General features: G+C 39.0%; 1 protein-coding gene across 4 annotated transcripts in view; it reads right to left on the bottom strand.

Annotated features, from left to right (window-relative positions):
* Positions 1-406: 406 nt before the first annotated feature.
* MID1 (midline 1) overlaps positions 407-18,370 on the bottom strand; it is a 143,656-nt gene continuing 125,692 nt past the window's right edge. For 3 of the 4 annotated variants that reach the window (XM_014960454.1, XM_014960455.1, XM_014960452.1), the window contains exons 8-11: positions 17,881-18,024; positions 8,271-8,432; positions 5,580-5,787; positions 407-4,019 (exon numbers count right to left, since the gene is read on the bottom strand). In XM_014960454.1, coding sequence (XP_014815940.1) covers positions 3,671-4,019; positions 5,580-5,787; positions 8,271-8,432; positions 17,881-18,024 — 863 coding nt within the window. In that variant the 3' untranslated portion in view covers positions 407-3,670. The remainder of the gene's footprint in view (positions 4,020-5,579; positions 5,788-8,270; positions 8,433-17,880; positions 18,025-18,370) is intronic. The other variant, XM_014960456.1, reaches the window with a different exon arrangement.

An 18,370-nucleotide genomic window follows, 5' to 3' on the forward strand; every position in this document is an offset into this window, starting at 1 on the left:
TTATACTTCCTACCCTTGGGACCCACTGCTCAGTGGGGGTTTCTTCACTGAGCAATTGAGAAATGGGATACCCAAAACCAGACAAAGAATAAATTCCTGGCAGAAAACGCAGCAACTTTGGTGCTCTCAGAAAATCAACAATGGGAAACCACAGTTGGCTGGAGATGGTCTGCTAAATGATATATGACATACAGCCCATTCCTGAATGATTTTTTCCTCATTAGATGTGAATTAACACACGAGAGCCTACCACATGAGAGCCTAACACATGGAAAATCTTATCTGGCCTCAAAGAGAAAAAAGTCCCCCACCGACCCACTACCTCAAGCTTTGACTACTCTGAGCTGATGCTAGTGTCTCCTAAAGAGATTGTGCTATAGTTTGCTCTAACTCTGCTGAATCCCAGCTTGGATTTTAAATACACCTTTGAAACAATCATTATACCAACACAGGCTTTATCTACTACATTCATTGCTTGCATCTCAACAGACTATTCCTCAAAAATCTACCTTTGTTAAACATGGCATTATACAATGCCATGTTATACAAGGCTACCTCATTCCTAGTCACAAAATCTTCAAAAGTCAGGGAAAACCCCTCATCTAAGACTGCACACTACATTAAAGTAACATGTTTTATTTATACACGAGGATTACTGTTCCCACAGATTTAAATTGATTACTATGGACCATGCAAAATGCCACAGACCACAGAAGCTACATTTTTGAATGGATGTTTTTATTGATTAATCAAGCATTGAATCAAGTATTGTAAAATAAACAGATTTTGTTCATTAAAAAATGTCCAGAAGAATATCATTCATAGCAAACTTGTTTCCTCATAGTCACACAGAATAAGAAATTGTTCAAGAAACAAGCAAAAAAGGGACACCTGACTATTTACTGTCTGTGTGTGTACATATGTATGTATGCATATACACAAATTACACACTATATTTGTGCATATACTGGTGTGTGTGCACCCATACATACGTGTACATATATACACAAACATATATGCACAAAGACTGAATTAACTGCCCACTGGAGAAATGTGGCTTAGCTCCAAATGAAGTATTCAGTGTTAAAATAAAAATGAAACAACAAGTCCTGTGGATAACAGACCATTATTTTTCCATTGGCTAAACCCATGATCTGTCTTTAGACTCACGGTCTATCTTTACAATGAAAATATGTGAGATCATTTGGGATCTTTCCAAATTTATGGTATTACTTCCATCCAGCTCAGTCTCTGCCAACATTGTATAGCCAAACACTGAACAGTGTTTTCAGTTTGTCCACTACTGAAATCAGCTTCTAGATTTAATATTTCTGGCAAAAGAGAAGATACACAGCCTTGCTACATGTACTTTGGTAATACACCCTTTCCTTTTAGGCAGAAACTTGGCAATAATCTTACATTTAAACTTCTTTTCCCCCTGCGTCTTTTTTATCACTGCTTTGCATCAGTCATCTCCTGTCAGATCATTATAATAATTTTCATGCCATTCCAGCTACCTCCCAGACATCCCAGGCCAGGTCATCTGGGCAATGTACATGAGATTGTGTTGGTAACATTGTGCTCAATTATAAAATGTGATGTTTGAGAAATTTACTTTTTCATTTTTGAGGGCATATATTTCTTGATTATTAAAGACACTATGATAAACACTTCAGTTCACTATATGTACACATTTTCTCTTATTTATGTCAACTCTGGAAAGACCAGTGGCTCCTACCCATGAACCATGGGATGCTGCCCCAGCTGAAAACCATGATACCAGCAACATATTGCCAGACTTTTCTCCATTTAATTCAGCAGTTAACGTGACATGTAAAGGGAAATCAAAGGAACGTGGATAGGCATTTATTTTCTATTAAAAAAAGGAAAAAAACAAATAGGCATGTAGGTATTCCTCATCTTGCTCATAAGTTTTCTACACCATCATAAGGCAAACTGTAGTACAGCTTTGTTTGTACCTGGAGAATCAGTATTTTAAAAATCTGAGGCTGAGCTTGGGACTATCTTCTGTTTTGGACCCATGAGTGAAAAAAGTGCATTAAGGCATCCTTTTCAAAAGACACCTAAAGCATGGTTATAAATTACTGAGAAAATCTTTTCTTAAAGCTGATAATCCATTTATCCTTTTTTTCTACACAGGCAGATTTTCACCACTTGCATAGTAACAACAAAACACTGTAGGAAAACCATTCTTTTAAAGTTGTCATATGCCTCAAGCATCTCCCAAAACGATCATTTATACATAAGCTTTGTAGTAATTACAAAGGGCTTCTATTCTGTAGAAGGTAAAGAGGAAAAAAATGCCCCTGATTCAACTTTGAGATAAAATAGGTACAAACTCTATTGCATTCATTGAAGATCACCCACCAACACCAGGATGAATATAGGGCCTGCCTGTGCAGATTCCTACTGACGCCGAGAACTTATTTACTCCTCATTCACAAAGAGAACCGTGCTTTCCCAAACAACCCGGGACAATGATAACTATGAGCAAACCTTGGCTGCAGTGTTTCCCCGTGCAGCACATGTAAAACAGATTTCTTTGCTTTGTTATAGAGACTACATAGTGTATGACAATGAAACATTTGTCTTTGATTTAAAATGCATGGTAAAGTGGTGCATATCTCACTTCCGAGTTGTTGGCTGGGCTTGCTATGTTGAACCTAGTAAAATCAGCAATATGCATTCACATGTCTACCATCAGAACTGTGACATCTTCTATTACAATCAATCTTTAAATGATGCCGTGCTTTATCAAATTAATCTACAGTCAGACCTTGGATTGGCTGCTCTTCTCCAGTGTTGCTGATTTTCAGAGATGGTATCAGTCTTTCACATCCTCAGTGATTCTACAATGTTTCCCAATGACGAAGGCGAAGCACTGGTAGATGGGAATGTTGCCATCAATAAAACAAACCTCTAGATGATTTTTCCACTCACATTTCTAGGAGATATTCCACATGTTTTTTATGAACAGAGAGAGCACTGCCCTGTGAACAGAAGCAAATTAAAATTTCTTCTTTTGCTCTGTTGGCTAGCTCCACTTCCTCACTTGTTTGTTTTCGTTCTTTTTGGTCTGCACACTCCCATGTGCAAAGTAGGAATTAGGAGATCTTGCACTCAACACGACTGCTAATGAGAGTGCTAATATTGGCATGAATAAAACCTGCTGTATGCTGACTTGTCCACTGCAGAGTTTTCATCCTTCCAATTTCTTGCTTTTATCCACTGTAAAATAATATGATGTAAAGGGCTGATGAAAATTTAATTAATTGGACCATCAATGTGCAAAACAAATAAGTCCTTTTCCAGGTGTCCAATCCATGCTTTCCCTTCCCTCTCTTTTTTTTTTGTTTTGTTTTTTCTTTTTTTTATAAATAATTTATAAATCTTCCCGTAAGAGACTAAATACAAAACCAACCAAACAAAACCAACTGCAAAAGAAAGTTCTAAGATATTATTAAAGCCACTTTCTTGTCCTTCCGTACTAAGTACATGGTAAAGAGAAATTCTCCCCTTTTCAGTTCTGGCTGGATTTGGCAGTGACAGCCAGGATGCCACACAGTCCACCAGCTCCGGGCAAGCTCCTGCGGGCAGCCTCCTGGCCGCCCTGGGAGGATGCGTCGTCCTACCTTTTGGCTTTTAGCAGTCACGCGAGCTGCTCGGAGGAGTCTAGGTGGTCAGGGATAGGCAAGCCGGTTATAATGGTCAAACACTTATTCCACACAGTGAACGTGGGGCACACGGGCTGCCCAAATGTAATGTCAAAGGTGTAAAGGTGTAGGGAGTTCAAAGCATCGTAAAAAGCAAGGGAACCGTTGTCGTAGTCCAGCAAAATGCCCACCCGCCGGAGGTGAGGCGCGGGCTCGATGGGGATTTCTTTGCTGTTGTGCCGCACCACCCACGTGTTATTGCAGCGGCACAGCACCCAGGAGGCAGAATTTTTCCCGATCCACTCATGCTTCGGTGCTGATTTGTAAGAAATGCCAATGGCATACCTGCAAAACAAAAAAACAATTCAAGGAAACAAATGCTTCCTGCCACCTTTTTCTCTCGGTGAAGTAAAACTCTAGCCCAGAGGATGCACTGGAATGCCCAAGCCTCTTACTTAAGTTCTAATTGAGTGACGTTTCACCACAATGTCAGCACAGGCTTAATTGATGTTTTTCCCTATGTCACTTTTGGGTCTGAGACGTCAGGGAAACTTTATTGTTCCTTGCATTTTTTGTAGTTTTGCTGCTATGGTAATTTGTTGGAGCACTCACCTCTGGTATTCAAAAGGAAAAATGTTGAGCACTCAGCAACTCAGAGTTTAAATCAATGGGCCTCAAATTTCCACTTCCAAACAGTTGAATACAGAGGAATTCATTGATTTTAAAATACATTGCTATCTGTCAGCTAATCTGATCTCTCCTTGCTCCTTTAATATATGGCCCAGAAGAAGGAATGCAAGAGTAAACATCAAAGGACACATTAAAAAAAAACATTTTTTGCCATTCCCAAATATGTTTTGCCAGATGTTGGTGTGGTTTTTAAATTCAAATGAGCAGTTTTGAGACTGGGTTTTGGGCCAAGTGAAGCAATTGTAGGTGAAGGCATCTGCTCTGCAAACCATAATTTATGGCAAGATGTGCAGGGTAAAAGGATTGTGAAAACGTTGCCACTAATGGACACCAAGGGCAAGTACCTGGTTTCTCATATACAACAGAAATGTAAAAGTTCCTCACGTTCTAGAGACACAGCAGTATTTGTTGGACTTTCAACCAACAGAGATTAATACACCATAAATTACTGTATTTCCATTCCTCAGAGTTGGCACAGGCAAACAACATTTTTCATGTGTGAGACAGTGGGCATACCTGAAGACCTCACTGATTTTTCCACTCCATTAACTTCCATCACGATTGTTGCCTTTGAATCCCAAAGGATGAACATCTCTTCTACTGACTAACTGGCCCCTGAAATCCACCCCTGTATGACACAGAGGATCATTCAGGAGAGGAGAAATGTGCTCCCCCATTTCCTGCCCCTTGCTTCATACCCTGGGGCACTGACCTACAGCTCTGCTACTCCACTGCCCCTCCCCAGAAGCTAATCTGACTTCCACCCCTGTGAAACTGGATCATCAAATTGTCCTCATATTGTGTTGTTGGGTGTTTTTTCTTAGTGAAAGATGCTAAGATCTTTCATGTTTGGTAAAGAAATGATTACACTTACAAAGTTTTCTCTGTTATATAAACAAGATGAAAACTTTCCAAGCTCTTCAGCTCACTAAAATCTCAAAATGTACTGTGTGGGGGTTCAAAAAACAACAATCCATAGTCATGGAGTAAAAGTCATATAAGATGCTCTATCTGGTAGACTTAGTTCCAGAGTCTGAAAGTACTGAAGACTGGGAAAATACTCAGACAAATCATGTGAAAGTTTGTGTTTTTCCTGCTGTTGTATCATTCTGCACACCTCTGCTATTGGTCTCTGTCAGCGAAACCATGCTGGGACCTGCACGCAGCTTTGGTGTGAACTAGCGATTTTTTTCACATATATTTTCATATACATACCAAGTACTCCCACTTATAACCACTTCCCAGTAATGCCGCCCGCTGTCAATGAACACATTGCCAGCTACTCCATAGCTCCCTTGGCTGGTGAATCGCTCCGGTGTATGACTCTTCTTGGAGGATGTTTCATCACGTTCCACTGTCAAGTTATCATGTGACACTTTCAATTTTCTATGAGCAGATTTGGGGTCCAGTTTAAATGGCTGACCTAGAGAGGCAGAGACAAAGATGGCAGAAGAATGGTTTGGCTTTGATTTTGAATAGGAGAGTGGATTAGCAAGCCTCTAAGAAGCCCACAAGATTACAGAACAGTATTAATCTCCTCCTCTGAAGCATCCTCAAGATAGACTAACCTATTCTGATGTCTGCAAGAGCTAGTTTGCATTGTCAGTTTACTGTCAGTCTCATTGTGCACTAACTTCCCTGTGTCTATAATCCCTGAAAAGAGCCCTGCATAATCATCATGCCCATTAACTCTGACCTAGAGGTAACCTGAATACTCTAATTCTTCCATGTAATTGAAACCAATATACATGCTAATAAAGGTCTGAGGGTTGCTTTTTTCACAGCATATTAGATTTTGAATAAGTTGCATTCTATTAATTCTCTAGGGATAAAGCTCCATAATAACATCTTCATCTTTACTGCAAAATCATGATTTCAAATCCCACAAAATTACTTTGAAAAGAAGAAGCACTAGCCTTGTCTGTTCGTTCCCTCACAGCTTTATTTATAACAAGCAAAGTCAACAATTCAGGATCGCTTTGGAAGGATGCCTGTGTGGTGCTGGATACTGTGCATTAAAAAGAAGGAAGTCAACTGTAACTTGGTCCAAATAATATGGTGTAAAAACATTACTGAGGCTATTGCTCTTGGCAAGTATCTTCGGCTGTAGCACAAGGTTTGTAGACAATAACAGGAAGCTTTTTGGTAAATTGAAACCTGTAGATACATAAAGCCTGCCACAATTCTTGCTCATTGTGTCAAAAAGCCGAACGATCATTTGCCTCCACCAGAAGACAACTAGGAAAGTATGACTCCATGAGTGGTCCAGCAAAGCCCTTTTCCCTTCTGACTGTCTTTCATATCAAGGGAAAAAAAATGTAAGTGGAAGATTTGATGACATGCCCGGAAAACAGAAATGAGCACTCTCATGAGGTCTGTGTCAGGTGCTGACACATGTACTTCACATAAGATGTAAATTGTTCAGAGTTTATGAAAGAACAGTTAAGTGCATCTCATGCAGTAAAACTGAAAGCATTGATATAGGGGGTAAGAAGAAATTAAGTTCATCTGAGCAGTCACAGTCAATATGTGTTGGTTCAGATCTCTAGGCAATCTAAAAATGCATATTTAAAAAATCATCTCCCATATTCAAAATGGGAGATGGCTGAGGCAATACTAATTCTCAATTAACATTATTAGAGATGGATCAGGAGTTAGATAAGGAGTACTTTTAGCTTTAGAGTTATCATCTACTTTCATAAAGTGTATTTAGTTATGCATTATGAGTATAAATAGGTATAAAATTAACCCATTGGAAAGTATTTGGGGCACATTTTATCTGCTTTTTCTTACCCCTCAGTAGCAATAAAATACCTATTGCCTGCCTGCCTAACTGGTTAGTAGATTTTGTGTAGCTGAAGCAGTATCTGAAGGATGTCTTTCTCTGTACTGAAGTGTATTTTGTCAATCATTTCTCAGCAGTCACCCAAGAGATTGCTTTTGTGTCACACTGGGTCACAAAGAGACAAAAGGATAAAACCCTGCCATTTCCAAATGAGTCCTCTGGTTATGCATTTGCTTGTAGGTTATCAGGTTTAACAATCAGCAGATTCTTGGTAGCAGACGTGGAGTTTGTATGAGCGGCTTTTACACAGAAATGCAAGCCAGGTTAACAGCAGAAAGAGGAAAATGAGGAAAGTGTGTGTGCTGTTCCCTGCAGCCTCCTTCTTGCAACATACAGTATGGCCTCTCTTCGAGCACCCTCCCCTACAATAAGCAGGGTTCAGAGGGTGCACAAATCCCAGCCTTCCCTTTCCAGTGCTCAGAGCTGCCCGTGGTGGCTACATGACTGAGGGATTGGCTGGGACACAAGGAGAAAAAGGCTGAAAACCAGTCTTAAAATTGCTATGCTACATCTGCTAAAGATTTGTGTAACCATTGTTTTTTTGAAGTGGGATCTCTGACTACTCTACCACCTTGTTGAACTCCATAAAAAACTGAGGCAGATGGAGTTAAGGAAGTTTACCAGTGTCCAAAGAAAGAGATTATTTGGGAGGATAAAATTAAACTAGCAATTATCTTATGAACATTATACAAAAATAAAATGTTTTATTGCAAACATGGGAAAAGTTTTTGCTTTGCAGAGGAAAAAGAATAGAGAGGACATTAAAACAAAACCACAAAAGAGTATTTTCAATTATTTCACATGTGATGGCTCTCCTCCTAAATGATATTTCCAGTGACCAAACTACAGATGTACCTCTCTCTCAAAAAAAAAAAAAGTAATTTTTGCACTACTGAAGACTCTGGCAATCTTGAATTCAGTTAAATAAGTGCTTTTCATTGTGGGAAGCACTTTAAAAGAAGTTAAACTGCTCTGCACTCTTGTATCTTCCAAAGATCAAACTTAAAAAGGAAAGCAAGAAAGGAGAAGAATGTATGCGTGCTGAATTTTATGTTACTCACTGTTTGTCTTGAGCTTGCCAGGCTCACTGCTTCTGCTGCCTGCCTGATTAATGGCCTTCACAATGAAGATGTACTTAGTGCCACTCTGTAACCCGTGCACTGTGTAGTGGTTTTGTTTGATATTGGGAACAATCATCCAGCTGTCGGCTGAGTTGCATAAACCTGCAATTTCAAACAGAGCACATTAGTCATAACACACTAAACACTTGGTAACAAAGGAACATTTAGAGCACCCCCAAGCACCCAACGACCCATACCAATTTTGCTTCTCTACCTTTTACAGTGCTGTTATATTTACTGAGTCGCCACTTAATGCCACTAACTCCTTTCGTCAGCCCTCAGCCAAAGTACCTTTAAGTTCTTGCTATGTGAAGCCAACCATAAAAAATGGACATTTAAGAATGGCTCAGTGGAGGCATGAGCAGTCTGAGATTTTTCATATCCCAGCACAAGGAATTCTTTATTGCTTAATAACTAGAGGATTACGGGGATCCCATCAATCTACTGTTTGGATTAATGAACTGAGTTTAAGCCTCAGAAAACTAATGTAAACAGTAATGCTAGGAGGGCTGGGGAGGCACCTTTGCTGACAGTCCCCAGGTATGCATTCTTCAGGACCTGAAGCAAATCATGGGAAGCCAAACAGGGTAGAGCGTGGGCTCTAGAGCAAGTTTTGGCTCTTAGGCTCTAGACTTTGCCAGGATATAATCTAAACCAGTAAATTTAATGGATGCAACTTTTTGATTTATGTCTTTGTGGTTAGATATCAGCTGCGGAAGAGCTGGATACTTTTCCAGTTACAAGCCTTTTTGGGGTACATTTGATGCCTACCACAATAGTATAATATGTAGGAAGTAAGTAAAATAAAGAAGAAGCAAAATCATCTGCAAAACAGGAAAATACTCCATTAAGATGAACTTATTCACCTACATAAATTTTTCCTACTGTGATATAACTGCAATAGCAGTCAATCACCCATATTACTTACTGTACATTTTGAACAGCTCCTGGTCTAAGGGATCCCCAGTCTGACAGTTCTCTTATTATAAATATTTACATAAATAACACATTCAACATTCATGAAGTGTATATATATTCACAACATTTTATATAGCTATAACGCTAGGAAAAGATATATGCAGAGGAAGTGCATGCACGTGTGTGCATATGTAAAGCTGGAAAACTTGAGAGAAGAATGCTTGACCAAATTAGGAACCTGACAGACTCTTTGGTCTCTGCCTTTACTGGGCGTAGAACATGTTACAAAGCCTGCTGTGTTATTAAAAATAAAAGCTTTCAGCTTTTAACTCATGCTTTAACAGCAAACCAGCAAGTGAAGAGGACCTTTTAGAACTAAGTAGCAATTTCAGCTCTGCATATTAGGCAATATAAAACTTTTATATAATGTAAAAATTAAAAGGCTACTGGACACAAAACTTGAAAGAAAAAGACCTGTGATACAGGCTCACAGACTCATGGACAATTCATAACCATACTGGGAGATTCTTTCCTCATTTGGGATGTGCTTTTCATAACAAAAGATCATTAGAAACAGAACTCATACCACAAATTTCAGTCTTAGAATTACACGGATTTTGTCTCAAAGTTCTCTTATGTTTCAGAGCATCCTTAAGAGGCAGGCAGGTATTCATTCTGCTGTGCAAACAGGTAACTGAGGCACAATTTCAGGTGGGACTCATATCACCTCATCATCTAATGAAGAGCTGCAATACCTAACATATTTTTCTGGAGAAATCAATGAGTAGTTTCTATCACTTCTGTAGATGCGAACATTCTACCATAAATGCCTCTCTTTTCTTGGCCACAGAGAGAGCCTAGGTGACTAGCACAGGTGAGATCTCCAACTTTAGGTATCTGAAATGAGGTGAAATTAACCCCCCTGCCACCTTTACTTGAAAGTCTGGAAGTCTACGCCTCTGGCTGAACTTACAGGTGGGTTGTGGTGTTTGGACCATGGTTTACCAGAATGAGAACATTTCTTTGTTGCAGTTTCCTAGTCCAAAGTGGGAAAAAAGAATTGTAGTATGTTTCTTATGCTCCAACCAGTGAGTATCCTGACCGCATGTAGCCTCCCTAAATATCTGCTACAAGGTATTCAGTTTGCTATATGTAGATAAAAGCAGCAAAGAAAAACAACCTTGCAGCACTGTTTTCTTCCAGACTACTGAAAACCTAGATCATATAGAGCAATCATCTGTCTACCTCCTGAAAAAAAAGAGCCCAGTGTTGTACACCATGAAAATCCCAGTTGTGCCTAGCACCTGTAGTAAACTGCTTATAACAGCATCTATAAGCAAACAGCTTATAGAAACATCTTGTTTCACTGAGCCATACCTACTGAAGGGTATTTATTTTTTTAGGCTGGGTGTGAATGGATTTCCTGAGAGGAAGAAAGGAAATAAAAGCAGCAGTTTCCTGGCATAAAATATTTCACCGACTGCTTGAAGGATTCCTCATATTTTCTCAATGAAAATTTGCCACAGGTATTAAAGGCACAACTGTTCTGTAGCTGAACTACCACATTGATTTTTCGTTGGGACCATTGCTTGCCTGACTCATAGGTGCTATTGCAAAATAAGTGTTAAGTTAAAATAAAACAAAATGAAGCACAGGATTTAGAGGGAGTCCAGGATGACTGAGGAATCCTTAACTCAGATGCCTCTGGTGGGATATCAAATACATATATACAATAATGTATATACGTTTATACACAATAAATACAATAAATGTAAAGTGGGGTGAATCCAGACACTGGTCCTGGAAGTGTCTTATCCTTCCACAACAACACTTTGAAAGCACATAAACATACATACATAAACAAACCTTTAAGCAGACACAGAAATGCCCATATTTTTGCTAAATCATCTTGAAACTAGATTTGTAATAATCACTACACCTCTCTAAAGGGCAGGTTTTTAAGTCTTGCATTATATTTTTTATGTTACCTTCCAGAGACTCCTTATTGATGTATAAAAATTGGATCAAATAGATATATGAAGAACTGTAAAGATACAGTTCTGTTGCTATGAGTCTCCTCTCCAGTCTGTCTTCTCCTGGATTTATAAATATGCAATATTCACTAGTCTGTAAATACTCACACAGGGTAAATTATTATATTATTAAATAATCTGGTCACTGGTTAACATAGATTTCCGTGTATTTAAGGCAGAGCCACAATAATTTTAGGTATTGCTACATCTTGGCTTCTGCTGCTACGGTTAATGACAAAACACTCACAGGCAAGCGTGTGTTCATCCCACCTAACCTTGAACAAAGAGCAGAGTTCCCAAGTTAGGACCTTACCTATCCTAACATATCTCTGCAGTCAAAGAGAGAGATATGGGAACCCTTTGTTTGACCTGATTCGTGTTCTAGGTGAAGGCTCTATCCTCTTTGATAGCACAAGACACCTTGGGTTTCTTTTCTTTGTCCTTCCAGTCTTCTGCACCCCAGACTACCAGTGTACAATAAATGTTGGATGTGCAGTGACTGACTTGGTTACTTTGCTCAACAAACCTTGCTGTCCCAACAAGCTCTGCTCTTGCCTCCGCACCACAAGACTCAGTGATGTGCTCAGTCCATGTGCTTCCTCACTGTGAGCTATTTGACAACAGGCTTTAAACTGAACTTTGATTCTAGAAATCTTGGGAATGAAGTTTTGATGCTGTCAATCTGCAAGTCCAAAATCCTTCTGAATGGGGAATAGTAACGAGTGACAGTCAAGTTAAGCATTTAGGTATGGAAGAATACTTTATCACTACATCAAAATAATTTGTCTTCAGTTATGCCCTGTCAGGACAGCCTTTCTTCTCTGAATACAAAAGAAGATGATTAAGAAAGTTCAGGGAAACAAGCAAGCAACCTGGTAATGTGGACATCCAGGGGTAGTGTTTACCCTCTCAGCTCCCTGCCGGTGGCAGCAGGTTAAGTGGAAAAGCACATACTTTCTTCTCACTGGCGCAGCAGCAGGAGCTAAGGGTCTTCTATTGTGCCCACTCCTAATCCAGGCTACATTCAGGTTTCTTGTTTCAAAAACCCAGGGCTTTTTACAGGGTTATGCAGGTGCTAAAACAATGTATTTTAAAACTGTAGCCTACAAAAATGTAGAGAATTTAAATTACATCCTGGAATGGTGCACTGAGCACAGTGATGTCCGTACAGGATGTGTGAGCTTTCAAAACAAGTTTCTCAGAGTCTGGAGGTAATAATTTGTAAAGCTATTTCCCTGGTGTTGGCTGTTGATGCACTTTAAAAAACAGATGGGAAAAATCCCAAGGTGTAAATCCTCCTAAAATTTACACTGGTAGATTTTAATAAAATATATCTTCTTGAAAACTGAAAGAGGAGCACAAAAGTCATAGGAAGGTTATTTAATCTCTTGAGCATTTTAATTGTTTTAAAATGCTTTATTTAAATAAATTATTACCAATTCAAATTGGTAGAACAAATACGGTAGGTGAAGGTAACAGCTCTCCACCCCCACTCTGCATTCCCATGTGAACAAAGATAATATATGCAGGATTTCTGCAAAACACATCACTTCTTTTTAAGAAATACAGTCTTTTTATACTCTTCAAGAGGCAGAAGTTTTCTTGGTTTTATCCCAAACTTGCTTTTGTGCCATTAAAACATACTCAGTATAATCCTCAGTAGCAACCTGAAGATTGTAAGGAATCTGGTTTTAACAGACAAAAGCTAGAATATTCAAAATTTAATTGGTGAATCATAAACACTGCTTTGAGTATAAGCTTGGGCTCCTAATTGTCTTAGATCCTTCAACAAAAATTTATCCTATTTTATAGGAAAAGTAAGCATGTAACATTGCGAAGGTTCTGACAGTACACTGTACTCTTAATATAGTGAATTTCAGTATTTAGGCAATGAAACTAACTAATCTAAATTCCATCTACCAGGAATGATAGTGTTATTTACTGATTTTTGTCTTGAAGAAAGAGATGTGTTTTTCATGAAGACATCTTGTATTGCAGTTAGTAAAAAGCTAAGTGTTTAAATTTTAACCTTCCTGAGGCACACGAAAGCAATTCCATGATGTTAAAAAAAATGCATACTCAATAAATACTTGAAAATTTATTGAAATGGGATAATGAAATTATAATGCATGTTAGCTAGCTAGTGACAAAGTCATTTTAAAAGCCTTTACAATATTCAGATTGCAGGTGATTAGCTGCCTCTCAGAAATGCAAATGTGTGAATGGTACAACTCTGAGAGCAACTGCTTTAGTAAAAGCCTGCTTAATTTAAAGTTCTGTATTGCTCTTATGCATAGAACAGGGCTGCCAAGCATTCAATAACCAAGCAGTCTGGCCACATTTGGAAATAATCTGTCCTGTATGAAATAGGATTCAAAATGAAATACTCTAGTTGGACCTCTTCCATCAAATGTTAACTCTCCGATTTTTCAGTTAATAAAAAAGAGTATAGTTGATTATGTTGGATAGAAAATACACTAGAAAAACATAGCATTGCTTGTTTTTGTTACTGAATTCTTAGCAATCTCTGAATGATATATGCCTCTGGTGGGGGAAATGTACTGAAGAGTGGAAAGTGCAGTCAGTCTGGCTATGTGGTTTTAAGAAACGGATTCCAAAATAACAACCTCCATTAGCACGGTAGGTGGGTATGTATGCAAAGTGATTCCTATTGTCTCAGGGGAAAAAAGCTTGTTGGTTTAATGCAGTTCTCTGTCTCCTCCTTCCTGAGTAATTCATAGCTACAAAAACACAGAACTGAAGGAGATCTATGAACCTGTTTACATTATCTGCTACAGGCAGAGCACAACACCAGTGGAAACTTTTTGGGGTATGACAGAGAAATAAATTTAAAAAATAATTATGTGCAACAGCATGCAAATGCCATAAATAGAAAGAAATGCGTGGTAATCCAAAACCTATTCCATTAAAATAGGATTTTAAAAAAAAAATGTCACCTAGCTTCAGCTCATCAAAACCTGGCGGCTGCAGCACAGTGCCTGCTAACATCACTTCCAGTCAAAATAGCTCTTGGTGTTTGTTACACCACACTATTAAGGTGCACTCCGATATTCTAGGGACAATCTTGGAAAATTGTCTGTAAAAGTTGGGATACTAGACCTTTCTGCAGGACAAAGAATATACTCCAACAAAGTGAAAAAACATCCAAGCAGTATTCTAAGTAAAATCAGGACATTAGGGCACAAATCTCCTGGACCAGTGGAAATTGAAATGTACTGGGAGAGCCTTGTGTAAGAAACCTGGGCAGATCTGCAGAAGCTAGATTTGTCAGGAACACCTCCACTGGAGGTCTTCAAATCTACATTAAATAACAAGACAGAAAAAAAAAAAAAAAAGCTCTACAACATTTAGAAAACCCTTCCACATATATTTATATATGCATGTATTCAATTTGGGTTAACATTATAGCTTTCAGTTAAATTGAAACTAACAGCCAGGGTATTTGGGAAAGGGAAGGGAAGGGAAGGGAAGGGAAGGGAAGGGAAGGGAAGGGAAGGGGAAAAAGAGCCAGTTCTTTCATTTCTTTGTAGTGTCATTTAAGGTCTTCAGAGCATTTTGTAAACAAAGCTTCTTACAGTGTTGATTTGTTTTCTCTTAAAACTTTTAATGACACCATTTTTGCAAAGGGATAAAATGAAAGTTCAGACTGCACACTGAGCAAAAATTATCATATTGCATCTCTGAAAGTAGATTAATTGTTACATGTTTTGCAGATCAAAGCTTTTGTCTACACATGGGAAACCTGTGAAGGTTAATACAGCCTAAAAATGAAATACCTTGTTATTTATTCATTAGTAAGCAAAGAGTAAAATCCGACATCACAAAGGTACGGAAATGGCACACCTTTCTGCTGCTGTGCTCACACGTAGCTCCAATAACTGACTTGTATAAAGCTTTCTAGCAAAAAGCTATAGATGAAAAATGGGTCAGAAAACAAACAATATACTGTGTTACATTTAAGACCTGTCCACTTAGCAGTGATTAATCAGGATTCCTTCCTTACCTACCATGCTCCAATTTGTTCCAAATTACTACTAGACCTTTCTGGTATCTGGCTTGCTCAGGTGTAGGAGCATGTGTTGAAAGTAACTTGGTCTTTCCAATAGTCTTAAATTTTATAGTGTGTTGTCCAAAATTGGGCTGTTTAGTAAAATACTAAACAGAGGTTTTAGCAAAACACTCGTTAAAGTTTCAAGTCCACCTGATTTTTCAGTCAACCCCGAATACCATGATATATTCACAGTTTGCTACCAAAAATGGTTTTAAAATGCCAGTGCTTGAAGCCTGAGATATCCTTTCAGATGGCTTGGAGAACTAACTCCAATTTAGTGACGGAGAAAATGAGGTGCTCACACCAACAGAGCAATCAATGCAAGCCTTTGGCTCGGTATTGAGACTTGGCATAGACTATACCACTTTTCCACTGATAGAAAGTATGTGCACATGTCCACAACACTGACTTTCATCAAAACATCTAAACAAATTTTGTAAGAACAAAATTACTTTTGCACTGGGTCAGAGCTAAGCCTGTCCAGCTCAGTGTGTGCCCAGGACATCTGATGATGGCCAAAAGCAAGATCCTAGGAAGGAGCTAAGGAACAGGGAAAGCACAGTGTTCATTTCTCACCACGCTCTCCCAGGCTCCAACAGCTTACAGCTCCGAGACTTCCTGAGCCAGGAGGAAGTTTCTGCACTTCATTGTTCTCAGTGAATTTTTCTTGAATGATTTATCCAGTCATCTCTTGAACTCAAACAGACTTTTAATCAACAACCCTCTGTGGCAATGAGTTCCAAATATAAATACATGTTGACTGAAGAAACTCCACCTGTTGATTGATTTCGTTGGATTTCACACAGCTTCACAAAGCAGGTACGTGTCAGCTACTTGTATCCCCGTTAAATGTATGGGGAACAACAGGAAGAAGTTAAATGACTTCTCCAAATTCATAGTCAATGATCTCTTTGCACTGAACCCAGAAGTGTTGACTTCCTGGCCAAAGGTTAGACAATATAATTTTCTCAGAGGAATAGCTATTTATCAACAAAATAATCTGAGGAATTATAAGTAAGCTTGCTCATTCAGGAAAGTCACAGATTCTAACACAGAATGTATTTAATAAAAAATGTCCTACAATACCAAATATAAAGCAATGATAGTTAACGTCATTATAAATTCAACAAAATTACCATATTAATTGTTTTTCCACTGATGTTTTCTGTCCTAGCCTTTGGTATACTAACTGAGACCTACACTTTGTAGCCTTGAAGACAGTAAGTCTCAGAGGGGAGGACTTAATTGGTATTTCTAAAAAGATCCAGTTGTTAAGGGTATCTAAATGACAAACGGGGCTGCAGTTCTAACTAATGACCAGTTCAATACAGGCTCCCAGGTGCCTGACTAGCCCAAACAATGGAAATGAGGTCTTCATCCCTGTGGCTACATCTGAAACAGGGGACCTAAGATGCAAGAGAGAAGTGGAGAAGTGGGGCCATGTGAACCTCATGAGGTTCAACGAGGTCAAGTGCAAGGTCCTGCACCTGGGTCAGGACAACCCCCACATCAATACAGGCTGGCAGATTAAGATCAGTCCTCCCAAGAAAGACTTAGGGGTGTTGGTTGATGAGAAGCTCAACAGGAGCTGGTAACGGCCACTTGCAGCCCAGAAAGCCAACCATATCCTGGGCTGCATCAAAGGAAGCTTGGTCAGCGGGTCGAGGGAGGGGATTCTGCCCCTCTACTCCAGGTACCCCACCTGGAGTATTGCCTCCAGCTCTGGAGTCCACAGCACAGGAGGGACACGGACCTGTTGGAGTGGGTCCAGTGGAAGGTCACAGAGATGCTCAGAGGGCTGGAGCACCTCTCCTATGAGGAGGGTTGGGGCTGTTCAGATTGAAGAAGAGAAGGCTTCAGGAAGACCTTATTATAGCCTTTCAATACTTCAAGGGAGCTTATAAGAAAGATGGGGACAGACTTTTTAGTAGCGTCTGTTGGGATATGACAAGGGGCAATAATTTTAAGCTAAAGGAGATTAAGTTCAGATTAGGTATAAGGAAGAAAATTTTTACAGTGAGGGTGGTAAAAGACTGGAACAGGTTGCCAGAGAGGTGGCAGATGCCCCATCTCTGGAAACATTCAAGGTCAGGCTGGATAGGGCTCTGAGCAACCTGATCTAATTGAAAACGTCCATGCTCACTGCAGCGAAGTTGGACTAGATGATCTTTAAAGTTCCCTTCCAACCTAAATTATTCTATGATTCTATGATTTAATGATACTACGATTCTGTAAGCCCCGTTTAATATAGTACTTGTACGTTTGGGAATATGTGCTGGTTTTGGTCTTCAAAAGCTCTCAGTACATAGCACTCCCAGAAAACATGTAAGAAATTTTAACAAAATGAATTCTTAATTTTAAAACCTTTGAAATCCTTATTGGTCTGGATTTAAAATTTTGGCTTTAAATCTTCCTAGAAAATATGTTTTCCTTTTGTTCTTGACATATGAGTACATTTATGTTTAAAGGCACTTGTTTTACAGAGGAACCATAAGGAAACAGAACTAGAAAAGAGGTTTATACTTACTAACGACATTAGCTTGTCCGGTGAAGATGGTGTACTGCAGCTCATAAGAGACCACACTGAACTCATCATCCGACGTCCAGTGGACAGTAATGGTATCATAAGAAGCTGTGCAGAGCTCTTCTCGAATGGTGGGTGGATTGGGAGCTATGAGATACAACAGAGGAGGCTTACTGCCACAATCAGTAAATATTTTCCTTTTCACCTAAGATTAAGGGATGCATCTGGTGTGTGAGTTTGCAGGTATACTGTCCAACAGACTTTTCAACAACTTTTCATTACTTCCAGTAGTAACTCAGATTATCAATAAATTGTTGCAAAGGAATTATTTCTATCAATGTAATCACCTAGGGACTCCAAATTTTGAAAATATTTTATATTAAAGTAGCTTTAGTTTAAGATGCCCTAGCACAAGCAATATGTTGGTGGTCACATTAAACTGTGACTAACGGGTACAATTGACATGTTATTTTTCCTAGCTTTATTTCTAACC

The sequence above is a fragment of the Calidris pugnax genome, unplaced genomic scaffold (genome assembly GCF_001431845.1).
Source record: "Calidris pugnax isolate Ruff unplaced genomic scaffold, ASM143184v1 scaffold188, whole genome shotgun sequence".
Classification (NCBI taxonomy): Eukaryota; Metazoa; Chordata; class Aves; order Charadriiformes; family Scolopacidae; genus Calidris; species Calidris pugnax.